The following is a 25,891-nucleotide window of genomic DNA, read 5'->3' as shown; positions in this document are numbered from 1 at the left end:
TTAAATTGAAGAACTTAAGACGAAGATTGATCCGAGTTATCATCGGACCAGTAATCTCATAAGGTGCTTTATCACTTAATCCTTTACACCCTAACATCATTATACATATTCTCCATACTGTTCTCTATACATTTCCTAAGGTGCTGACAAGGAGAATTTGTTGAACAATCAAGAGCTTCTTTAGTTTTTTGTCCCTTATTTCCTTTGTTCTTGGCACCTTAATGTGTGATTCAGGGATGATATTGTTAGGAGAAATTAGATGTTAGTCACTCTTATGGGTGAAAGGGTTAATGCTCGGACCCTCGCAGTGACACTTTTAAATCTTACAAGATCTGATTAATAATTCTCCATTCTAGGTGCTTCACGATTTTCTTATACTAGTGTTATATCATGTTATATCAAACCTTCCAGACAACCTGAAGAGAAACTTCCTTCGAGCAGCAGTGGAGACTGTCTTTTTCTATGGTTCAGTCTCCTGGACCTTAACAACACATCTGGAAAAGAAAATCGACGGAGCATACACTAGAATGCTACGCATTGCCTTAAACAGATCGTGGAAGGACCACCCCACAAACGTAGAGCTCTACGGCCACATCCAGCCAATCAGTAAATCGCTATAGCAACAAAGGATGAGATTCGCAGAACATTGTTGGCGCAGTAAAGAAGAACTAGCAGGGGATGTATTACTCTGGAAGCCAACACATGGACATCAGCCGAGAAGACGCCCAAAAAAGACCTACCTTAACCAATTGATGAATGACACAGGATGCAGAATTTAAGAACTACCAACTGTAATGGAAGACAGAAAGGTGGAGGGAGCGTGTCATGGAATACCGAGCAAGCTCGACCTGATGATGATGATGATGATGATATCATGCTATAACTCTCGAGTAGATTAGTTTTTCAATGCTTACCACCGTTTAGCTTGAAAATGCATCGATACTGAAACGGGAAAGTTTCCTCATAATCACTTAAGGCATAAGAAAACCCCAAGTGATTGATATATTACTCCTCCTCAAAATATCAATACATTATCCAGCAAACAAGTGATGAGAATACAAAAATCTATCAGCCAGGTCGAGATGTAGAGAACATCTCTATCCAAAACTTAGGTAACCACAATAGCCAATCAGAGCCACGAAAACATCACAGGGTGTCAATAAGAGCCCTAAGCGAAAACAAGCAAACTGCTTGCCAAGCGCGGGAAAACGCGGAAGACCAAGTCGCGATTGGCTGTTAGTTTTTAATCTGATTGGTTGAGAAAGTGGCGTGAGTTTCCTAGACCAATCACATGGCGAAATGAAGCAGAACCAAAGCAATCTTGATTACTTTCGACTCCAATTGAGAAGTAGCTCCAACAAACTTTCTACATTTAGTAAAAGCAGTTAGAAGGGAGAATTGCTTTTAAGATCTTAAAAGTGAATACGATAATCGTTAACAGGATCGTAGTCCTAAAACATTTTTTTCCCTGTAAATATCAACCACTTACTTGTGTCGTTATTTACAATCTAACCCACACCACGCTGGTTTTTCAATTTCTGTGTCCTTGGCCGTCAATATACAAATATTTCGGTCATTAATATTGATAACAGTATAAGTTAAACTACCTGCTTGACAATTTAAACATTTCTGTCAAAAGCGTGTAGATTTTTTGACAGGTCCACTGAAGGTGATTCAATTATGCACAAGGCTGGAGTTTTAAAGCGAGTTGATGACCTAAAAACTGCCGCAGATCCTGCAAGGTTAGTAAGGCTGTGATTTGTGAATTTTAGTTTTCATACAAACGGTGTGAATTCGTGATGTTATTAACTGGTGATATGAGGTTGTTATTAGTTACGCTGATGAGAAATTGGTGTTAAGTATCAATTCTGAACTTTTTCACCTAGAGAATCGAATGTCCCTTATGTTCTCACCCAACTGAAGACGCAAATTATCTATATTCCTCCAAAGATAAGATTATCTTTGAGATAATTAAATAAGATTTTAGTAGATGGTTTGATTTTGTTTAGCAGATCTCTAAGTCTCATTGAGGTATTTTCACAAACTCAAAAAGAGGTACTGAGTTACAAGATGTGACATTTTGACAAAAATACTCCGAATTTGAAACTTCCGTTGGCTCAAGAGGAGGGTGAAATTTTATTGAATTTCGCCAATGAAAAATACAGATACAGAAATTTTTTGCTTTGTTTGAAATAAAATTTCTACATAAACCTTGTGGCAAAAAGTAGCTTTGAACATGAATGATTTATTGATGGCCCGCTGAATAGCTTAGAAACCAGCCCCTTGAATAAACAATGGAACAGAAAACTGTTTAAGTTTTGTTGGTAAAACGGTTTCGACTCCTCGATTCAAATTTCGGCTTAGCTGCGTTGCAACATTTTCCGATGCATGTTGAAGATTACACAATACTTTTGTTTTGATATATCTTGACTGAATAAAATTGTGAATCCTACCCGCACAATAACAAAGAATCAAATTTAGTGTGAGTTTAATAATTTTTTTACCAGGTGACAAAAGAGTGATTTCTCAATTATAACAACAAAACCCCAAATAGACCAAATCGAACACAGAGTGTTTATGATAAATGATGCGGTCGGTTCCCATGCCATTAGAATGGAACAGAGTGCAATAATAAGACGAGATATTGTATTTCCTCTGAGAAGGAATTATTAATTTTATCCGAATGATCAGGTTTTTTTTCCAAGTACAAGGTTATTTAGGGCATAGAAAACCTTTGTGAGGCATGCGGTGATTACGGATAAAATCACCTGAGATCATAAACAAATCCATAGTTTTTTTTCCAAATAACTCCGGGGAAAGTGGTTGTAAGGTTCTCGAAGGTAAAAGAATGGATGAAATTGTATCCTCTTTTTTACAGAAGTTTATAGGCTTAAATATGCTCCTACAAGATCACGGATTTGACGGAACAGAAGAAAATTTAATATACAGCGACTGATGTTTTACACTGAAATGTTTTTCTTACAAAGCTTGTCTTTTCAGTTTAAAAATAAACTGAAGACTTGAAATTCCAACAAGCTTGTTCAAAGATGACCAAATGGCCGTGCTTGTTTTCAGACAATTTTTATTTATCCTTGTTTTGGTAAGAAAAGGTCTTCTGAATTTAAAAATATCCAGTGTCTCACTCTTTGCCAAATATTAATGATGTAGTTTTCTATAGATTACCTACGCAGATGGGCGTAAGAAACTCACTGTCTTCAATCAGTACCTGATCGTTATGTTATGAATTTTGAAACAGGTAGTTTCGCAATGTTTCTGCTAAACACATGCTATTGTCAAAGGTAAACGCTTTGCAGGGTCTAGATCGAAGAAACTTTAACAAAATTACTTCGGTCTTTTCTCAAGGAAAGGAAGAAATTCTCTCAGGAAGTTTCATTTTTTCGCTGAATATTTGGGTTGTATCTCGTTTTAGGAGAGGTATTAGTTTCCCAACATTTTTGTTTAAAACTTTTTGTTTTGACTACGCCTGTTTTAATTTTCCTTTGTTCAAATTCTGTTGGTTCGTTTCAAGAGAGTCTTGAAATCAATCAATTTAAGTTCGTTATTTCAACGAACTTAAATTTTCAAAATTTGTTTTTGCCACGCTAAACTTTTCGTTTCTAGGTGCAGTCAAGATAATTTTCTTGGTGCAGTCAGTAAATGGGTAATCTTGAGCTACTTTTTGGGAATACAGCCGTGTTGCGAGAGGGGATCAGACTTATTGTCTTTAGTTGTAAGTTCATCTGCAATTTTTCACGACACTGATATATATTCAGTCGCATTCACGTACATATGTCGATATGCTAATGATGTGGTTACTACAAATGCGTAAGAAAAATATAGTTAAACAACCTGCTTGTCAACTCAGATTCTTCTGTCGAAAACTGGAAATTTTATGATAATCTTCGAATCGATACCGCAGTTTTTTAGCAAAGATCTCAATGATACTAAGGTAACAGCCAAAGAACCTCATGAGAAGCAAAAGACTTGGACTACTTTTCGAGATGCCATGACAATCTTATTAGAGTTCTGATCATGGTTAAGCAAGAATAAAATAAAAATTTAATCCATCTTTTGAACGAAATTGTTCGAATTGACGATTAGGAAAGCGTTCGAGGCGCTGCAACATGATAGCAGGAGCTCGGGTATAGAAATTTTAGCTCTTCCATGAAAACTTTTGAAGTTCCATTCAAGACTGTTACATTAGGAGGCCAGGAGGATAATTTTTATTCTTACTGACATTATATCTATTTGTCAGAAAGAGCTAGCGAAATTTTATTAAGCTTGTTAAATTACTTGTTTTGTGATGAGACTGCTTTCAAACTTAGTGAAATCCTTACGGGCTCCTTAATTGCGGGCAAATTATCTTTGCCTTCCGCGATTTTTTTAAACTCTAAACTCTTTGAGAAATGTTGTGTCTGCAGATAATAATTTGTACCAAACCTCAAAGTATGAGGTTATAGTCTCTACCCCTCAAAAATCTTTTATTAGCATACAAACGTGTCTAGCTGTGACATTAAACTCTTAGGCTAAGGTAAAGCAAAATGTTGGTTCATAATATGTCCGCGGTTAGTTTCATATACATGAGCCAATTTTTTTTATACGCGCATCAAACTAAAAATAATGTTTATGCATTAAAAAAAATTCTTGAATGTTTCAGATAACTTCCAAGTTCCCTTGATAAGACAGAGAGGGATTAAATAACGTAAATAAATTACGATAGATAGCTCTCTATTTCTACTTCTTTCAGATGGAATATATTTTTATCAAAATATTTCTATTACAGGGGGGTTCGTAATTATGACATCAAGTAAGAAAAAAGTCAAGATTTTCTCTAACATCACCTATACTAGGGCATAGAACTTTTGATAAGGAATTCTGCATTTGATTTTCTCAAACAGAAATTCGCCCATCCTTATAATTCCCACTTTGTTATGTTAGTTTTTGTAAGAAGCTGTTAGATTCGTTTATGATTTATGATTTTTGAAGAGCTAACAATCTTTATTTGTCTTCAGAAAATTTCACATTTTTACTTTTTCAGTTTTGGTTAATTTGGGAGTGTATTGCCACCTTCAGAAAACTAAAAATTTTATTAACGTTTACTGTAAACACGCTGGGATGTGTCACAAAGTAGTTTGCCATAAGTGATATCTGCCGAAATAATTTTACAAATAATGCTAAAGTTGACACTGACAGTAATATATAACATTGTCATAGTTATGAAGCAGTCATGTTCTACAAACTTGAATCCTCTTGTATCTTAGTTATAAACACGGGTTGTACCTTTTCACTGTCTGTAGTTCACGCGATATTTGCTCGGCCGTGCTGATATTATGCAGTATTTCCCTGCCCTTGGCGGTCTATACCAAGTATTGACATCATGAATATTGTAAACAGTATAAGTTAAACTACCTGCTTGACAAATTAAACAATTCTGGCAAAAAGTGCGGATTTCATGACATTTGGACTTGAGATAATCCAATTATGCAGAGGACAGTATTTTGGGGGCCTAACCCAGAGGATTTAACCATGATACATGCTGAAAAGTAAGATATAGTGTACTGTTTTAGGGTATTATGTTTAATTAGTTGGTGTGAATCCCTTGATGTTATCTAACTATGAGGTAAAATTGTTATAAAAATATCGCAAAATGTTAGTAAGCCGCAAAATATATTTTATTAGTTTTGGAAATCAGTCCAGCTATTTTTAAGGAAGTTTCTTGATCCAAGAACCGTTTTAAGCACTGTACTTTGGAGAGGAAACATGTGTTCATCTAAAACTCGTTTATTCTGTTGTTTGCGGGGGAAGGTGATAAAATTCAAGTTTTCGAAACCGTTCCTGTGTAAAAGCGAAGTCGGTTTCAGTGAGCACAGATAATAGATTATGAAAGCCTATGATGCCAGAAAAAATTATCACTTATCACTGTTTTTGGAAATAGTTTTGAATTAAAAAAAACCGAAAGGTTTACGAAACTGTGGTAAAAGTAGCTTGAGGTGCTTAATTATTTATAAATAGCCTACAGAAAGTGTTGTAAACAAAACCTTAGAAATTTACAACCATGTCAAAATTGAGTAAATTAGATTCATGAGGAAAGGTGTTAACTTCTTTTCAAACCGTTTTGTAGTGGTTAAGATTGTGGTTATTTTAAAAAATAACATATTTGATGTATGTTTTCTTTTGTGGCTCAAGAACAGACTATAACTTCAAGCACAGAGAAACTCGTGAAGTTCAGTCAAGAGTGGTTTCATAATTATAGCAGCAGCAAGCCCAAAGATAAATTATTATTGAAACAACTGATGGCGTTTTGTTTGAATTATTATTTCCATCAACTTTTGGAGTCCGTTCAAGATAGCGTGCAAGAGAACATCACTTTTATCGTGTTAATTACCAAAAAAATTATAAGGCAAGAAATTCTAACGAGGATAATTTTCGCTTTTCCCTTGTTTCAGTGGTATTTCGATGGAGTTATTCAAAACATTTTAACACATTTTATTTGGATCAATTCGTAACTTCTCTTGGCTATATCCCTAGATTTTCAAGTATGTGATTGTTTAGAATATTTTAAAGAAAACTTTAATACCAAGACATCGTTGAGTTAAAAATTAATTTTCAAATTGTCGCCTCAAAAACAATTTCCTTGTTGTGTCGTTAGAATACTCTATGACGAAAAGAAATTTGTTCTGTTCATATCAAATTGAGTCACACTGAACTGTGCTTCCTAGAGATATTCTTTCCAAATATTTCGGGATAATGTTCCAGTTTTTTCAGACATTTTTTAAATGAAATTAACTTAACATTTCTTTAACGTTGTGTCACATATACTCTGCATGATGTAATGTGGTATCGTGTCAAAGTTGTGTTGGATTGCTATATTCGCTCTGGCTCTGTGTTACGTCCGGATAAAAGGTAGTCTGGCATACAACTCAAGTGCACTGCCCTGACTAATACTTAGACTCACCTACTTGTGGTACACTTTATTCATGTTCTTTAAAAAAGGAAGTTCCGACTCCTCATTATCACAAACTATTATAAGTAAATGTACGAAACTCTATGTAAAAGCTTGTATGACACTGTTCGGATATTTATTTTGTAAGATCACTTCATCTTTTAAGCCTTACTTTCCTACGACTTCAAGTGCTGAAGAATTTTTCTTCAGCAAATATATGCGAGATTGTTTCTGTTCCTTATTCAGGTCTGTCAGTGCACCCTGTTCATTGTCTTATTCATCTTTTCACCCTATTTGTTTTCGTGTGTTTGTAAATTGTCCATCTCTCAAAATTTTCAAGAAGACATCACGGATTTTTTTACATTTTATTTTCTGATCATTTTGACGATGTTTTCTCCTTTGAGAGAAATTAAAATATTTTAGTTTGCTCGCGCCATTCCATTGTCTCCTGACCACAATGATATGATATTTATAGCCTGTCCTTGGCGGTCAGGTTTCAAAAATGGTCCCGATGAATATTAATAACAGTATAAGTTAAAGTACCTGCTTTACAAATTAAAATTTTCTGTCATAAAGAGCAGATTTTTGTTTGACAGTCTGACACAACGTTGAATTATGCACATGAAGTTGGTGATATTGAATCTCGAAGATGGATAATTGAGTGGGAAAGAATAATTGGATGGGAACTGGTAATGATGTGTTGTTAAGGTAGTCTAGAAGGTATGATATTTTGTTGTGTTAAAAATTTTAATTTTAATTAAAAAAGGAATATATTCCACAGCCACTAAATACCGTTAATTTAATGCAACCAGGGAAAAAACAAGGCTTTCTGACTGATACCATTTTTTTTAAACTTAAACGCTGGCCCTTATTACTACACAAGATACTAGTTTATTTCATTTTCACAAAATATTTTTCGACAATTTTTGTGTAACCCGGAAAAGATGACTTTTTGCTAAAATAATGAGTGGCGTGAACCCTTCAGCACTTCAAGTATCTACATTTTATGATAAAATGCTTTATAGTTTTCGAGATAACAGTAACACCACTCTGAATCATTTATCGGTCCATAACACTCGGTATCTGCGGTGTATAATCAAAACCCTGAAAATTTCCAATTGCAAAATTATATAAATAAGTGGCGTGGGAGTAGATTTATAAAAATATAGTTATTTGCAAAAAAATGGGTAGGATTTGCTGAGAAAAAGGATGTCTAATCCAAAAGTCTGCAGTCTTAAGGAGTGGAAATTGGAAGTACTTCCACCCACTGAACGCCACAATAGCAGTTTTTCTCCGGTTTTACTATTATTTGGCAGGTGACAAATGCTTGATTAGGTTTAATTAATACAACAAAGCCCCAAATAAACTAAAAGCAAAAACAGGCCGCTTTGTTCAGTGATAGGGTCGTGTCTTTCGCGGTCAGAAATTGGCCTGAACGCAAGAGAATGGTTCTTTATTCATTCCTGGTATAGGTTTTGCAGCATTTGAAGGTTGTATCGACAAACCCAGTTTGACCTAAATTCTGACTAATTTTTGTCCTTATTTTGAGGGTAAGTTACCGGTGCGATTCGATCTTGGCTTTGTATTATTTATTGTCTCTTGCAAATAGTTTTATACTGAGGAAAAACTTGGATGGAAACTTCACGTATTTTGTCAGTTATTGTGGCAGTAGTTCGGTCCTCTCTGCAGACAGAAGAAACTTTAAGTTTCAGTAACAGTAGAGAGGAATTCCTAAAGAAACAAAAAAACTGTGCATTAGTTCTTTCTTTCTTCGACTTCTCACTTTCGCGCGAACATCGTCGTAGAAAATGTTCTGAATTCTGTAGTAAACTTTTTCGGTGTCAAACTGTGAGGGAAATTCTTTACTTTATTCTTGTCGAGCAATGTCTCGGTTACTTTTTATTTTATTAGCTGAACAGTGAGAATGTTGTTTTCATTATTTCCTTTTTTCACTCGTTTCCTTTGGAACAACGATGGAGGTTCGTAGGTCGATCTTGCGCAAGATTCTGGCAAAAATTCAACTCGTAATTGAAAGTTCGAGTTGACAGAATGTTTCCACTGTGATGGTCTGTATGTAGAAAAAAAATTCCATTTTGGCAGTACGTCATCTTACAGCTAGAATTATGACATCCAAAGTTAAGTTGATATCAAAATTTGTTAATTAACATATTTCTCCCTAAAATTGGCAGATATTGCAGGCTGTTAATGTTCAGGCTTTGATGTCAGAGTGATTCATGACAAACCGATTTTTTTTCGTCCCTAACTGAAATGAAGAAAAAAGGAGGGCGATTTTTTACTTAGTTGTTTCTGTAAGCATCTTAAATGCAATAGGGTTGCTCCTAGTCGAGAGTTTCTCTAAATTTTTTAAGACACCGAGTAAGGTATTTTTGTCAAGAACATATTTTGTGTTAATTTCAGAATGTTTTGGTTTTTTTTCCTAGTTTGTGTTAGATTCAGAATGCTGTTTATGGTTGATTTGATTATGATTTAGGGTTCTATGAGAGTGTGTTCAATACCTCTCTTCATCCACAGAAATACCAAGCAGCTTTATTCACGCTTTTTATAACTTGAATTTAGCATACCTCTCGATATTCGCTACCCATTCCGTTCTATAAGAAGGAAAAACTCTGGTATACTTCGTATATCTTTTCTTTACATTTCCAACCTACAGACTTATTTGAGGTATCCTCTTAGACAATATTGCCCATGCTGGGATATTCGCTTATCTCCGTGCCCTTGGTGGTCTATATCGGAGGTATTCTCACTATCAATATTGATAACAACCCAAGTTAAACTACCTGCTTAACAAATTAAACATTCCTGTCAAAAAGTGTAGATTTTATGACAGCTTTACTTGCTATCATTCAAATATGCACAAGGAAGACTTTTGGGGATAACTTAAGGCACGAATTCCACCAAGGTGACAAGTGTTCTTGATTGTATGATTTGTTAGGACTTGAGAAATAGTTTTTCGATATGTATGTCGCAATAGCGAGAACTTTTGTTGATACTTCAGCAGAAATAAAACAAACAATTATTACAAGAGCGTAGCCAATTCACAACGTTTTTGCCTTTTAAAATGCGAAATTCATTTTACACTAAATCTCCAACCATTTTGACACCACCATGATGTAAATACTCCAAACGTTTACGAAGGCTTCGTTTGTTAACAACTTTAAGCTCTAAAGAAACAAAGGAAAGTAGGTATGTTTGCTTTGATCCAAACAGGTGCGTGTGATTTTTAATTGTTAAACCTTTTTCCAAGAAGGTCTCAAGGTGTTTTACTCTTGGTTGTTTATCAATTATTTTGCACAAATACCTATAAATTAACACTCGAGTTTTGGACAATATATATTCCTTCACAAACCGTGTGGTAAAAAGTATCCCTTTCCTGAATTATTTACCAGATTGCCTGCTAAGTGTTGGAAACAAACCCCAAGAAATCGTAAACATCCACTAAAACCAAGAAAATTGTATTCATGACAGAGTATTAAGCAATTTGTTAGTTCATTCTGCTGGCTAGCCTTGGAATCATTTGGCGCGCTTTGTTTGCGATGGACAAATCGCTGACTTCATAGTTTCGGTGGCTAGGCAAAACCTTCCAGTGGAAAACTTAGACTGTCTTACTGTGGTAACTGTTCAGGTGAAAATTAAGGTAAATTCCATAACTATAACAGCAAAACCCATAAGTAAACAAAGATAGAAGATGAAACTCAAAATGTTTTATTGTTTTACATTACTCCGTGGGAAGACAAATTTAATGTCTTCAAATTGAACAGCAACTTAGGACAGTCTAACAGTTCTCGAGGATATTGTTGGAAATTGCATTCATTCACACAAATACCCAGCTTTCTTATTTTTCACTTTTCAATCATGCCCCAATAGTAGATGAAACATCAACAGTGAATAGATTCAACGTAATTGAGAACCAAGACATCAACATGATTTTGAATAAAACCTGTTCGAAATTCGGGTAGATTTTTACCCCTCCAATTTTTCGACATTACTGATTCTCAGACACTTGTTTGTCCACTTTTGCTTGTCAGTACCATGGGAATTGTTGAGAGAACAATGTGGAAAATATAAATGCCAATGTTAGGGTACAAAGGATTAAAAGTTGTTCCTTGCGTCTTTTATTTTATGTTTTTCTTCTGGACCAAGTTAACTTGCAAAGAAATGTGTAGGAATTCATTCGATACATTACGGAGCAGAGAAAATCAGATTGAGAAGGCACTGAAATACCTCAACGAGTCTTTGATTCAGGATTAGGGTAATGAGAAACGAGAACCTTTTCGAGTTTTGACTGCCGAAAAAAGTTCTCACTTCGCTCTTTTTATTTTTCCAGAGAAACTATGAGTAAAGTTCAGTATCCAAATGAACGTAAACCACAAGGGCCTAGATCCCAGAGGCCGCCATTCACCTGGGAGGAGATTTGTATGTATTTGTATGGACATACGGCTGTGGAGACTGCAATTCCTGGAGATCAGCGGAAGATTATCAAGCGAGAGGAAAACAGCCCTGGTACTAATTTGAGAAGTATTCCTTCAGGAATACTGAATACTATCAAAAAAAAATTTTTGTTCTAATGAATCTTTTTACCTCTACTTAGAACGTAAGAAAAAGCGATGTTCTCTACCAAGCCCATCCATGGTGTTCCCGGATGAAGTGAAACTCTGCAAGTCAAGCGTTCCTGGGGCGGAGTTTGGAGTGTGTGCAGCTCAGCCCATTCCCCCCGGAACTTGGATCGGTCCTTATGAAGGCCAGGTTGTTAGGTGCGATGAACTGCGAGAGGGGGTGCATAATATTTACATGTGGGAGGTATGAGGACACCTTGTTCTATGTGGAATTTTTTATTATTATTATTATTATTATTATTGTTATTATTATTATTTACGACGATATGTTGACAATTGATTAGCCAAACCGTTAAAACTCCTCTCGGCGTGATGTCAGTCAGTTTTAATTAAGATAAGGATGAGGTGTTTATTGTCTTTAACAGCATTAGCTCAGACTGAGCTTGAGAGAGACAGAAAAAAAGGAAAATGATGAACATGAAATGTGGAGACTCTGGGTATTTTTCTACGCGTTGAAGTCACTGAACTCTCTCCGAGTTTCTCCCCACACAGCATTTTAAATTGAGGCTTTTCAATTGTTGAGTAAACTAGCAAAATTTTATTAGGAGTGCAATTGTGTCCCCGAATAGAATTGTGGAATTGCCTTGAATAGACAAGCGTCCCATTTAGGTGAAGTTACAAATCCATCTCAATCCCGTTCCCAAGCTCTCTCTTATTTTCCCACCAGTTAGCAGAAGAAAGAGAGACCTGGGAAAGAGTCATGATGTGAATAGGTCTTTTCGGTAGGACGGTCCTCTATCAGCGTCTTACGCGAACTCTGGGGGTGTGACAGGTAGTTCTGTTTTTTAAATGATCCCTCTTCTATGACACGGAAAGAGGGTTACCAGAACGTGAGTTAGACCTCTCCCTTGCTAAACCCTGGAGTTTCTGTGTTGGAAACCTTTTTTTCTACTAATGTGATAGATTTACAAAGACGGAAAGTTCAGCCATTTTATCGATGGAAGTGAAGAATACTTGTCCAGTTGGATGAGGTTCATTCAGTGCGCGCGGTATAGAGAAGAACAGAATATGACGGTGTTTCAGTACTGCGGGAATATTTACTACCGGGCATTCAGGCATATTCCGGCCGGGCGGGAACTACTGGTGTGGTACGACGAACAATACTCCGAGTTCATTGATGTACCAGCGTTGATGAAAGCAAGGGTTATAAAAGGTAAGAAGAGCATACGGAACATGAATCATTTTTAAGCATTTTTCAGGCGAGAAAAGTTTAAAAATCACAAGCCGGAGACGAGTGATTTACAGACCTTTCGAGTGTTCTCCCAACATCCCAAGTAGTGAACCGACAGCTAGAAAGTGCGGCCTATTGCTTTTATTTAATTAACTTTTATGGGTTACCGACGCGATAAATGTTAGGTTTTTAACCAATCAGCGAGCTCACCGTGCCTCAGTTATTTCATAGTATTAATATACTTGCAATTTTTTTAATTTCCCATGGGTTTATCGGTGCAATAACTGACAAGTTTTTAACCAATCAGGGTGCTCGTAATCTCTCAATTATTTGATAGATGTGTTATCTCTCGTTTGAGGGCATAGTCTAAAGATTTTCTTGAGGTTCCGGACAACCTATCGATCAGTGTTGGCGTTTATGCAATCCTTAAAAACTTTCATACCCTTTATTCCTATTTTAGAGCACACAGTTCAGTGGAAGCCTCCAGGAATGGAAGAGGAGCCATTTTTTGAAGATGTACGTGACCAGGTGCATAAAAGATAAGATGCATGAAAAATCTACTTTTTCCCCTTTCCTTAAAGGCGTAAATCCTTTTAGATTATTTGAAGGCTGTCGGCTAAGGGAAGAAATCTTATTCTTAAGTATTCATTCCTCGCTTTGATATAAAAACGTGCTTTGACAACGCTTCGTCTTTTTTCTCCCAAAGGAGTTTGATGACCACGAAAGGCCACTGGACCCTTTTGGATTGGGCCTGAAAGATCATGGAGAGCCCCATATTTGGAGGTGCGGTCAGTGTACACAGACGTTTTCACAAAGGGTGCTTCTTCAGATGCATGTGTGCCCACAGGTAAGCTGTTAGGTATCAATGATATTGTTCTTATTACTATGCTAAACCTAGAGCGGCTATTGGTTCGCGAAATCTCTATTATCCGGAAAAATATCTGAGTTTGCCTTATCCGGAAAATGATTATGACATGCACCGAAAAGCTCAAATTTTCTGGTGAGGTGACGATGTTGCAGATTTTTCCTTTTTGGGGGGGGGGAGGGGGGAGGGGGGAGAGGACGTTTGCTCGCAGAAAGATGGAAACATTTATCACCATACAATTAAAGGCTGACTGATACCTTGTGACTTCTTTGTCCCGTTTAGTCACCAGATCGCCCCTACCAGTGTGGGCACTGCCCTTCATCGTTCCCAGGCCCAGCTGAGCTGAGGGAACACGTTGTCGTCCACATAAACGAGAAACCATTTAAATGCGGATTCTGTGGTCGCTCATTCGCTGGTGCAACGACACTAAACAATCATATTCGCACGCACACGGGAGAGAAACCGTTTAAATGCGAAAAATGTCACAAGACGTTCTCGCAATCGACGCAGCTGAGCCGACATCAAAAGTCACCGGAAGAGTGCCAAAGGGATTCAATAGAGAGAAATTGAACTTCCTTTCCCAACTTTTAAAGGAAAAGCCCTGTAAAGTAGGTTAAGCAATCGCACCACAGAGGAAGCTCTAATCATCAATATGTTTCAATTAAGGACTCCCAGGGACAACACTCAATCACGTATTGTGTAGGATAACCACTGAGAATAATCACAGGTTTAAAGACACTCTGTACTTTGGAAAAACTTCTTTTATCTTCTTTGCCTTGATGTAAATAAAGTTATTTTATTCAGAACCAGTCTTGAATCATTACATCATTACGCTTTTTATTCCTGTTTAACTTAAGTTAGAAAATTGTCAGGCTGAGGACCTCAAGCGAATATACTATAGTTTTGGATGATTCCCAAATTACTTTTCCTTCTATCCAAGACTACCTCGAATGCAGCTGTGTTGAAAACTTTCCAATTGTTCCATACAACAATGACTCAAACTCGCTGTGGAGGCGTTGTGACATGGCACTTGAGAGAATGAATCGTTGAAAGACGTCCATTAAATCAACTGGAAATGTCCGGGTTTATTGTGTGAAATTGAATAGGTGTATGCAGTTATTGCGCAAGAGTGCACAGATGTTTATGTCGAGTAGAGCATACGCATCAGCTTCAATGAGCCTACACTTTGTGAGAGGAGAGAGAATGCCAATTCGCCAACGATATCGTATTCTGGGCCTTCTTGTATGTCACAAAAACGTGTTAACCTCTTAGCTGAGTGATGGGTTCTCACCATACAACCAAGGCACGTAGGGGGAGGGGGGGGGTGGAGGAGGGGGGGCGTGTAAACTTCGACGATGCGTGGCCTGTAAACTGATCATAAAATCCTGTCTTAATATGCTGGATTTGATTCCACAAGGTGGAATCGCAAAGATCAACATATTTCTTCAATAGGTAGGGTGACGAAGGGCTGCACAATTCCCCAAAAAGAATAAAGGTACCCCCCCCCCCCTTCTCTCGCCATCTCTCCCAGGTCACATTGAGGTCTCTTTCAACGTGGGCGTACCAAACTCTAATGAAGGAAATTAAATGAAATTATTTTCATTTTGATGTCTTCTCTGTCTTTCGTTTTACACAATGAATACGGCAGATACGCCTTTCAGTTGAGGAAAAAACCCTCGACACTGTTTCAGTTTTCTTTGTATTGTTTAAACCTTTGTTATGCACAACTTTTTCGTGTAATTTCCTTATCCAGCTTTTCGTTCGAGAAACTTATGAAAATTTTAGTTTCGAGTCATGACAGTGATACATAAAACGAGAGCTTTATTTAAGTGCGTGATTAGAGAGAAGTTCTGAATAAAATCTGCAATGAGAGCGTGTAGCATTAGAAATTGCGCTTAAAAATCAGCCGAGAGTTGCCTGCAAAGGAAACCATAAAACAACAACAAGATAGACACTGTGTATTTTCCCACAAGCATTTGTTTACCATTTACAGCTCGGTGATCACGCTAATAATGTTAGCATTCTTTGTGGTTTCACGCTCAACAAACCTTTTAGCTGTGACAATAACGAAAACATTTAATTGACAGGAGTATGTTTCAAGACGGCAGCGATTAGCCAATCAAAAGTTAGGATCCGTGATCCTTCCCGTGAGGCCGTGGGTCAAGTTTACAAGGCCCGAGTAACACAATACGTTTACACAGATCTACTATGGGAACATGTGTGGTCGAATTGTAGTGAAAGTCGGCTCTAATATGCTGTTTCAGGCGGGAAAACCAAGCTGACATTCACGTTTTATTGAAATTACACCTATGGTTGTCCCTATGGATGGTTCTGCTACTTGGAATGGCGAGGTGAAAAGCAACTCCGTCGATTGTAGGATTATAAAAGACGAGTCCGAAAAAATCGACCGAAGCTTGTTAGATATACCTTCGTCAATTCCAAACTCTTGCATCTACCGATACAATGACTTTATATGCTCCAAAATCGCTGATGGATTTTACGGAGATGTGTACAAGGTAGAATAAATTCTTTATCCTAGTTTGTTAATTTTTCGAGCGTGTTAAAACTCCTTGAAGTTCGTGACTAAAGTTTCGCTATCTTGTTTTTATTCTTGTTTTTGCTTGTCAGGTAAGGCACCGCGAAACAGAGGAAGTTATGGTCTTGAAAATGAACAAACCTGACGTGGAAAAAGATGATTGTACGATGCTGGATGAAATCAAGTTAATGTGTCATCTTTCTCACGAGAATGTTATCAGGTAATATTTGGTCCGATTTTTCTGGTAATTTCCTCTCGTCCAGACACGATGGAGAACGGTTGTAAACATCGATTTCACCCTGGTTAAGCTAATCACTTCTAAATTCTTTCACAGATTTCTTGGAATTTGCGTTGATGATAGTAGAGTGCATCTTCTTTGCGAGGTAATTATAATTACTTATAACTTTTCGTCGAGTTTTTTTCAACCACTAAATGAACCGACTTAATTTTCCTGGAAGTATTTTTTCAGGAGCACGCTTCAGTTGGAATTGTACTTGCTGTGTACGATTTTCTCATGGTAATAATATACTTATTTAAGGTTGCGATTTTCTTCTAGTTTGTTAATGGAGGTGACCTCGAAGGACTTTTATTAAAACATTCAATTCATCTTGAATGGTGGACGAGACTATACCTTGCAAGAGATATCGCTGAAGGAATGAGGTACCTCCACAAAAATGGCGTTATACACAGGGATTTAACATCAAAGGCAAGTGCAATTTTACCTCGATGTAAATGTAGTTTCGATCGCTGATCTTGAACGAACTATAGACTGTTTTTGAATTTAACAAAATAATATCATGAACGTCTATTTTTTTTCTCGGTTTGATCTGCAATTTTGTTGCTTTGTTTCAGAATTGCTTGATAAAAGAGAGAAACGGATGGAGATATGCTGTCGTTGCAGATTTGGGATTAGCTACTGACATCAAGTAAGCTTTTAGATAATTGATTCCTCATCTTGTTTTTGAAATACGCGTGTTTGTCTAAAAAGGACTATTTCTTGTGAAATATTCGACTCGTTGTAAGACATCCAAATAAAGAAAGAATAGCAACTTTAAGTGTTTATTTCCTTGAGGAAACAACCATTTAAACCGTACAGTCGTCGGGTTAAATGAATTTCAAAGTTATTATTTAGATTAAAAACGAAAATTTAACCGCAGATCAAATAACTTTGTCCGAGTTTGCCTCTGAAGCGGAATTCAGAATTACTGAATGAGATCGGCGATTGACGGCGTGAAATATATTGTCATTACTTATGCAACCAAAACCGAAAGAGATCAAATGAAAATTTAGAATTCAAACTCTAACGATTTCACATGTTTTATGTTAAAAAAAAAATCGTCTTTGGTCCATGTATACTCATGGAATAAAGATAGTGCCCATGTTTCTAAAAATATTGCCTTCCAATACTGCTCTATTTATAGCTGCTGGCAATAATTTTCAGAGCCAGTTTGAATATTTATTGTTGGTGAAATGTGAGCTACCGCAGTTTCTTTCACCTCTTTTTTTTAATTTAACCTTTATAATCTATTGTTTTATTCAGACCTGTTTCAACAGAACAGGTTGCTTCACAATGAAATGCTTTTTCTGTGCTAATACAAGAGCATATTTGGGTAATGAAAATTGAATATCAGAATCTCTTAACTTGAGGAAATACCATATCAACTTTCTAATTACAGAAAAAAACTTTTGAAGGACAACAGTGCTGAATAATGTTGAAACTAATGACCTATATTTTGGTAAAATTAAGGTAGCAGTCATGATTAAACAACATTTCAAAACTGTGCAAAAAATTTATTATTTCACTAATTTTTAGTTTCTCATTACATATGTTTAGGAATCAAAGTACCTGTCTGAAGCATACTCTGGTTTTTGCATGTGTTTTTATTTCTTTTCAAAAAATGGGCTATTTTTGTTTGTTTGCATCTCACACAACAAACATTGAGATAACATTGGCTCAGAGTTCAAATGACAACAAATCTTTTGGTAGAAATGATATTTAAATCTGCAAGAAATGGTTTTAAGAATGGTTGTGGAGCGTGTATATTGCTTTGTAACACTATAGAGTCTGCCCAGTAGAATATGGAAATAGGTTTATTGTCACTTTATCAGAAATTTCACCTTGAATGTTTTCAAAGTAAAGTTTCCCCTTGGCAGGTGTTACTTAAAGTTCCCCTGTATTCTTCTACTTAAAATTTTACATGTACTAAGTGTGTTCTTAATTATAGATCCCTTTTATTTAGAAATGTTCAGCTTTGTATGAAGGTTTTCGGAGAAATTTTTATGTTTGACTATATTTTATATTTGCAGAGAACAGTCAATTGTTGGATCTCCTTTTAACATGGCTCCAGAACTTTTACGCGGTGAATGTTACGATGACAAGGTAGGCGAGGGGCAGGTGATAGGGAAGTTATTGATTAAATTCTAGCCAATGAGCTTTTAGATATTCAGACTTTAAGGTGCTAACTGTGAGACTTAATCTTATACCAGCTGATTTGAAAATTAGTGCTCTGAAGTTTGTTTGATGTGTATTGAATAGAAGTGCAGAAATCAGCACTTTTGTAGGATTTTGCCGTGATTGTTAGCAGTTCTTGCAAGTCTATGTTTTAAACTTACTAAAACTTTCATTGTTATGAAACATGTCCAACTGCTTGAACCATCAGTAAAGTGGATGGATTTCTAGGTCTCAATTTATGTGACTTGTGCAGTTCTAGTGTTTAACTTGATTAGAAATAAAAACTTCATGTAATTTTAAGACAGTCTGGGTGGTTGAGCCAGCATCTCTCCTGCATTCCCACAAAACAAAGGTTAAATTAAAAATTCTTGCCATATTATGAAAAACTCAACATGAATCCTGCAAAGTTTTTGCATTGAATGTAAGAATGCCCACTGCTTTTAAAAGAAGATTCGAGAATTGACAATTGATATAAGGGCTTTGTGCACCAGTGTGTCATCTCTCAGTATAATTTTTTAGATTATCAGGGTTGACTGGAAACAAACCTTTTCTAAATTTAGGTAGTTATTAATCAGAAGTCTTCTTGCCTAAACTATAAAAAATTGAACAGGCTGTTATGTAATGTAGGTTCTTCAGGTGATGTTCAAGCAATACTCAGCAGGGATTGAACTATGTGATGCAATAGTGTACATCTGGATTATTAACCTTGTGTGAGGTTACTTCTTCCCTTTACAAATTAGATCTTATTCAGCCCCGCTCCCATTCCCCCCCCCTCCCCATTCTTATAGCATTCAGTCTGAACCCTCTCACTCCCACGATCTCATTGGTAATTCTCCTTACTATCTGCCATACAATTCTTATAATGGTAGTTCAGAGAATTTGGTATTGGATCAACTAATAATCCCATAATTGATATTTTTCTTTCTTCTCATCACCTGTCTGCTCAATATTGTATTGATACTGTGAGGAGAAATTATGTCTTGATCTCTCATGGCAGTTAAAGGGTTAAGGGAAAAGTCTTGGTACATCAGAAGATTTTGTTGTTGTGGGTCTGAGTCTTTGGAAATGTTTCTGTTCTTTGCCTTGCTATTGAATCAATTTGCAAGAGAATGCCCATGTTCAATGTCACTGGTAATATATTTTTTTTTATATATCTTTTTCAGGCTGATGTGTTTTCTTATGGAATTATTTTATGTGAAATAATTGGACGGGTACAAGCTGACCCTGATGAGCTGCCTCGAACACATGTAAGTGTGGCCCCTGACTTCTTCTTGAAAATGTAAAAGCAGATAACTTTGTTAAAAAATTGTGGATTTTCTGATAAGTAGTGCAAATCCCAAGTCAAACTTTTCATCTATTTCTGAAGAGAGCAACAGAAAACAAGAAAAGACATGCATTAGGGTGTTTTACAGTTTGCCAATACCAAACTCCACAGCCTTGAGGGAAGGGAACTTTTTGGGGTTATTTTTTGCTATATTCAAAATTATTTTCAAGATGTGAGGAATTTTTTTATTTCGGTTTATGGCAGTAATGTGAAGGCAGCTTATGAGATGTGGGTCCTGGCTAAATAATTTGCTTTGTGTAGTGTTTGTCAACAGAAATGGCTTTGTTGTTGAAGATCTATCACAAGAAATGTCTGTTTTTATATACACTTTATTCTTAACAATGGTATCAAGAGGATGTTGTGTATTTTTAACAAAAACAAATCTCAGCTTGCCTTTGAAGCAATTACTGAGGAAATGAAAACATCAACACTTTTCAGTATTTATAATGATAAGTAGGATAGAATGAAACACGTTCCTGGTTGAGTAGAGGGCACAGGTTTTGTGTTTTCACTCTGGAACAGTAAGTAGCGCAAATTGAAAGATATTTCAGTGTTGAATACGTATCTGCTTTTGTAAGTTTACCCTTTCCTCTTGAAGTCATTTCTGTTGTTTGTATTATTGTTTTTGTTTAGTCATTTGGTCTGGATGTGGAGAAGTTCCAGTTGATGACAGGAGACTGTCCTCATGAGTTTCTTCAGACTGCACTCTGTTGTTGCCAGGTAAAATTTCTTTGATAGAAACTATTTTACAACTGCACTTATGTTTTCCTGGTATTTGATTAACACTTGGGACAGTTATTCAATCTAAACCGTGATTTTAGGCAATCAGTGGACCTCTGGGATTCTCTACAAGAGGGTTGATTTAATTGAATGAATGTTCTTCCACCGTGAGCTTCCGGTTCTCTTGACACCGTTTTCAAAAATGAATGTTCAGATAAAAGTACTTTAGAATTCGAACGCGCTTTTGTACGGCTAAACTTTGCTTAAATAATTGGACCTAAAAGTTGCAGGATTTGTAAGGTGTATTTTTTTTCCTGTAAAGCTGCATCCAATTCTCTCCAAATATGTGAGGTTGGAGCTTTTTTTTACATGTTTCGTATCTGCAATTAACAGAAAACGGTAAAAACGAACGATAAAATCCAACGTTTCGGAGTAGTCATGACCACTCCGAAACGTCGGATTTTATTGTTCGTTTTTACCGTTTTAGTAGTCCTTTTCAAATACTTAACTTAACCCTCAACTTCCAGAAGTGATGAACATGTAACTTCTTTCTATCATATCCATACATTATCTGGCAAAAAGGTAATAAGAATGCTCAAACTTATCATGTGGAAGTCGTTCTCTTGATCCAACACCAAATTCTTATAAATTAGTTACAAGGGAATGTGTAGCAGCTAGAAATAAAGAATAAAACTCGTGTGTTGTTCGTAAAAACCTCTTCGTTCTCATCCTAATTAATACGTTAACCGATTTGTTTTTCTGTTGTTCTTCTCAGATGAGCCCCACAGCCAGACCGACGTTCGAAGAAACAACCAAACACCTAGAATTCATTCTTGGTGAATACCGTCGTCGACCCGAATTTGACGAAGCGATCAATGTGAATCCTCCGGAAACAACTCCATCAACGGAGAAAACATGTCCACCTTTTAAAGAAATACAACGTGAAAATGGAACTGCGGCTGTGGCAGACTGTGCAACCTCGCCGGAATCATCACCTCCGGCTATCATCGTGAGCACCGACGAAACATCTCCGGTGACGATTCGGTCAAACGAGAAACGCCGACACTCGTGGATCGCCGGCCGATATAAACTGTTCAACACGGCTACCGATGATTTGTTGAAAAACACTCCGGGTAAATTGAAGAGTTTCTTTCATCGGGTCCTTCGTGTCCAGACTCACTACGACCCGTCGAAACAGAAAAAAAGCAAAGAGAGCTTCAAAAGTCGATCTGTTTCGCAGTTAAAAAGTTTCAATGTGATTACCTCTGATGACGAAAATGTCCCTAATCTTGAGCAAGCGAGCATCCCAAATTCAGATGCGAGGAGGTGTCTTCGAAGGAGGAGCTCAGAACAAGATAACTCGTGCGAATTGGGATCTCAAGTAGATTCGGTAGACGGAGAAATCTCCCCTCGCAGTCCTTGCTGGGAAAGTGCTCTTTCTGTAACTTTGCCATTAAGTCAACCGGTGTCTCCGAAGAAGGCCGTGGCCGCTCGGTCGCCTCCGAATGTACAGAATCCCACCAAGACCGACACAACTTTGTCCAAACTGTGCGTTAAGTTGGACAGACCAAGATGCGATTCAACACCATACTTTCACGACTCGAGTTCGGAAACGAAATCGAGACGCTCGGCTTCCCACAGGGATTGCCAAACGAACAATGTCGATCATTCATCGTTAGTTACGCAAGGTGACGTAGCGGGAAAGATGAAAGACAAGAAGTCACCATTATGGTTTTGGAAAAGAAAAGGAAGCAAATTCAAAGATGCGGAGTAGGGGAGTGTTGAATTTTCCAGATATTTCCCCTAGTGAATGGTCAATTGTAAATTCGTCCGACTGCCATTTCTAAAGTCGAAGTAAATTTTACTTTCTCTGAGGAATAAGAGGTTTGTGTGAGAAGGGGCACTTTTCAATTGAGTGTCTAAAATATCCCAAATTTCATAAGGTTTCCTGACCCTTTACTGTGATTGGCGTAAAAACCTCGCGCCACTCGGTTCTCAACCAATCAGCTTCAAAACTAAAACCAATCGCGACCTTGTATCTCGTGTGTTCCCGCGCTAAAGACTTTAAGTGCTTTTATTTTAAGATTTCATGGGCGCGTTGTGATAATTACCTCTGTTCTGATTGGCTGTCGTGATTTTTCTGCTCTTGGTCTTTTGGCACTCAATCGTGAGGCGTTCTGGTTTCTTTTAAGCTATTCTTTCTCCGTTCTGCCCTTGTAGAGCGATCTTTGCTGATTTCCTGATAATTTATCAAGTTTAGAATGAAGAGTAGGCATCATACAAATTCCGCCAAGAACATCTGATCTTTAAGACTAAAAAATTGTTGTTAAGAAAGATTTTTTGGTTGTTGTTGTTAAAAATTGTCGAGGTGTTCTTGTAAACAGTAACATTAGCAAAGGTCGCACAGTCTTAACTTTTAAATTAACATAAAACCAAACATTTCCACATTTTTTTTGTCACCTAGTCACTGTCGTAAACTATTTAACAAAGGCAATCGCCAAGTTCGACGGAGAATTTTGAATTTAGTGTCGAAAATAATCAGGTATTGCATTGGTATTGATTTCCTATTTTCCCTGTGATTGGTCAAAAAAAACTTGCGCCCCTTTCTGAACCAATCAGATGCAAAACTAAAACCAATCATGACTTGGTCGCCCACGTTTTCCCGCGCAATAACCAGTTTGGTTGTTTATACTTTGAGTTCTCATTAGCTCTTAAAGTATTTTCCTTCCCTCTGATTGGCTGATATGATATTTGGTTTACGACACTCAAATGAAAAGCGTTCTTATGTATCAGTCACTCAAACAGTAAATTCGGCTTCACATCTACACAAAAACGTTATATCACTTAAAATATTAAGTTTGAAAGTTCTATTTTAAATAGAAAAAGAGGACTTAGTTAAATATTGAATTTAATACTTTTTGCGAACATGACAATGTTTCGAAATTAGGCATCTTTGGACCACAAAAACCTAATCTAAGTTACGGGTAAAATGCAAATTGTCTTTTCACGTATTTTCATAAAAATAATTCACATTTACATTCACATTTATAACCACAATCATTTTTTCGTCGTAAGCTTGTCGTGATATATCTAGAGAGAGCTTTGTAATAGGGAGTAACTTCCAATTATTATATTACGCACCGCAAGTAAATTGTGATTTACCTTTCACATCATGTCATTATGATATAATTTCAGGTATATTTGAGCAGACAGAGGGGAAATTATATGAGGTATAATTATTTGTGTTGAACTCTGTCAGTTCAGAATTGAAATATTTGTAATTTGAAAAGAATGAGAATTTTAATGATTTTGAAGTTGTAAGATTTATTTACGAGATTGATATAGTTCGCCCAAGTTCAGGGCTGTTCGGGTTATCCTGCAATAATTTAACAGTGGAAAGAAGCAGAGATTAATTAAATATTTATAATTCACCGTTAAAAGTGTCAATTGTATCTTTGTTTGTCTCTTTGCTGATTAATGTAATAATTTATTTCCCAATTTTCCGAATCTTTACATTGCAGCGACCTTTCTCTAGAGGGAGCATGAAATATGTAGGACGTCTATATACGTGACGGGGGGGGGGGGGGGGGGAGAGTGGGGTATGGGACTGATAATTGGTATAAGAAAATTGTTACAGTCCAGCTTTAGTTCATAAGTGCGATGTCACATCGTTAGTGAATCCAAGTGTCCAGCGGTGTTCATGTATTGACTTGATAATCTGATTACTAATTGTTGAGTGGAAGCGACTGTAGGATGATAGCGCGGAGTGACGGTTACAATAATTGATGGTGATCGATGATAGTTTCAACTTCCATTCAGAATTATTGACTTTTATGTTTGTGTTTGAACGGTTCATGACATTTGACAGAATAACGGGATGAGATCGCGTAACTATAAACGAATGTGGCGGGCGCTGAGGTTAGCAATTTCGGTGGTATTTGAAAATTTAGTCAAGAATTGCGAGTTGAAGATACTGAAGCCTACCAAAAGATTATAAGAATGACGAGACATTCTGCAAAGTTTTGACGGCTATTTTGGCCATTTTAGACATTGCCATTTCGGTTTGAGCCCGTTTTTGACAAAACTGCTGACCGAAAAACTATCATTTCACCTTCATCAGCTCGTTAAAACGGCCAAAACTACCATCAACAATCATGTCGAATTTGAACATGTCAAAACTACATGATAGTTGATGATAGGCGATGATAGAGCGTGATAGTTCATGACAGTTCGTGTTCAAACGCGGGTGATCGTTTAATCTATCTTAACCCTTTAACTGCCAAATCAAATTCAATTTGATTTGGAAGTTAAAAGTTTTAATTCTCCTTACTGTCAACCATGCAATTCTTATAATGTTAATTCAGAGAATTTGGTATTGGATCAACTAATTATCCCCAAATTGATATTTTTCTTTATTCTCATCACTCATCTGGTTGATATTGTATAGATATTGTAAGGAGAAATTCTGTCTTGGTCACTCATGGGAGTTAAAGGGTTAACCATCATGACCGCTTGAACGGAGATTTAGATCGGAAAAAGACGATGACGTTCAACCAATAGGAGTAGGTTAACATAATAAGTGAATGGTTTTATTGTGATCTTCGATGAGAACGCATGCTTATGAGTTTTGAGGAAACCTTGTGAAATACAGTAAAGGGAATATAATTCACTAAGTAATATAATTGGATTGTGTTGGCGTGCAGAAACCGAGAAACTCCCAATACCGCACAGGAACGAGTTTCTGTTGGCTTGGTTCCTTTTTTTTTTTTTTTTTTTCGTTCTTCCGCCTAAATTATTGCGTCAGACGTCAAGTTCGAAGGTTGAGCCAGCAACTGGAGCCATGTTGGGGGGGAAAGAGGATTAAAAGCGCTAGCAATTGATGTATTTGAGTTCCAAAGAAAGATGGTTTTCTGTCTTGTTGCGAGCGTGGGATGAGTCCCAAAAGGGAATCAGACCTCAGTCCTTCGAATTCCGCGCTCAGACGCACTACCACTGAGCCACAGCAAGACAGAAAATATCAGCTTGTTCGAGGCCTTCAGTTAGTAAAACAGAGCGAAATAGTAAACGTTAAAGGACACAATAGTAGCGAAGGATTATTCAAGGGGAGTTTTGACCCGACCCAAACTTCCCTCGTCTTTTTACTCCTCAGCTGGCTATCGCGCCGCTTACTGGCGAGCTTCATTTTTCTTACTGCATGCCTGGAACAACGTAAGACACTGAGCGGGCTCGGTCATTGCTGCGATCAC

At 36.9% G+C, this 25,891-nt stretch overlaps 2 protein-coding genes across 10 annotated transcripts; both read left to right on the top strand.

The window, feature by feature from the left end:
- The first annotated feature begins 286 nt into the window (after nucleotides 1-286).
- LOC113670441 (putative histone-lysine N-methyltransferase PRDM6) lies at nucleotides 287-14,419 on the top strand. Of its 9 annotated transcripts, none has more exons than XM_089186854.1 (7): nucleotides 287-1,742; nucleotides 11,289-11,464; nucleotides 11,553-11,761; nucleotides 12,481-12,730; nucleotides 13,209-13,264; nucleotides 13,455-13,595; nucleotides 13,896-14,419. In XM_089186854.1, exons 1-7 carry the CDS (start codon nucleotides 1,681-1,683, stop codon nucleotides 14,181-14,183), a joined length of 1,182 nt encoding a protein of 393 aa, XP_089042980.1. In that variant the 5' UTR covers nucleotides 287-1,680; the 3' UTR covers nucleotides 14,184-14,419. The 9 variants fall into 9 exon arrangements, with proteins under 9 accessions (XP_089042980.1, XP_089042979.1, XP_089042981.1 ...); XM_089186853.1 differs by having other exon boundaries at nucleotides 412-1,742; nucleotides 13,209-13,276; XM_089186855.1 differs by lacking the exon at nucleotides 287-1,742 and adding an exon at nucleotides 5,394-5,543.
- A 1,371-nt stretch (nucleotides 14,420-15,790) lies between these two features.
- Nucleotides 15,791-24,085, top strand: LOC113670440 (uncharacterized). Its single transcript, XM_027186581.2, has 9 exons — nucleotides 15,791-16,129; nucleotides 16,242-16,369; nucleotides 16,484-16,532; nucleotides 16,706-16,855; nucleotides 17,002-17,075; nucleotides 18,457-18,529; nucleotides 19,765-19,848; nucleotides 20,559-20,645; nucleotides 21,421-24,085. Exons 1-9 carry the CDS (start codon nucleotides 15,923-15,925, stop codon nucleotides 22,417-22,419), a joined length of 1,851 nt encoding a protein of 616 aa, XP_027042382.2. The 5' UTR covers nucleotides 15,791-15,922; the 3' UTR covers nucleotides 22,420-24,085.
- The last annotated feature ends 1,806 nt before the right edge of the window (nucleotides 24,086-25,891 follow it).

The sequence above is a fragment of the Pocillopora damicornis genome, chromosome 11, assembly GCF_964200805.1.
Source record: "Pocillopora damicornis chromosome 11, jaPocDami1.2, whole genome shotgun sequence".
In the NCBI taxonomy this organism is placed as follows: Eukaryota; Metazoa; Cnidaria; class Anthozoa; order Scleractinia; family Pocilloporidae; genus Pocillopora; species Pocillopora damicornis.
This window is presented reverse-complemented; position numbering and strand designations above follow the sequence as displayed.

What these genes read in the sequence shown, in the direction of transcription:
- LOC113670441 (XM_089186853.1), top strand. Translation starts at nt 1,681, where the DNA reads ATGCACAAGGCTGGAGTTTTAAAGCGAGTTGATGACCTAAAAACTGCC. An exon ending in ATAATATTTACATGTGGGAG is followed by an intron (nt 11,762 to 12,480) that starts GTATGAGGACAC and finishes CTAATGTGATAG; the next exon opens with ATTTACAAAGACGGAAAGTT. An exon ending in GAAAGCAAGGGTTATAAAAG is followed by an intron (nt 12,731 to 13,208) that starts GTAAGAAGAGCA and finishes TTCCTATTTTAG; the next exon opens with AGCACACAGTTCAGTGGAAG.
- LOC113670440 (XM_027186581.2), top strand. Translation starts at nt 15,923, where the DNA reads ATGGTTGTCCCTATGGATGGTTCTGCTACTTGGAATGGCGAGGTGAAA. An exon ending in GAGTGCATCTTCTTTGCGAG is followed by an intron (nt 16,533 to 16,705) that starts GTAATTATAATT and finishes ATTTTCTTCTAG; the next exon opens with TTTGTTAATGGAGGTGACCT. An exon ending in ACAGGGATTTAACATCAAAG is followed by an intron (nt 16,856 to 17,001) that starts GCAAGTGCAATT and finishes GCTTTGTTTCAG; the next exon opens with AATTGCTTGATAAAAGAGAG.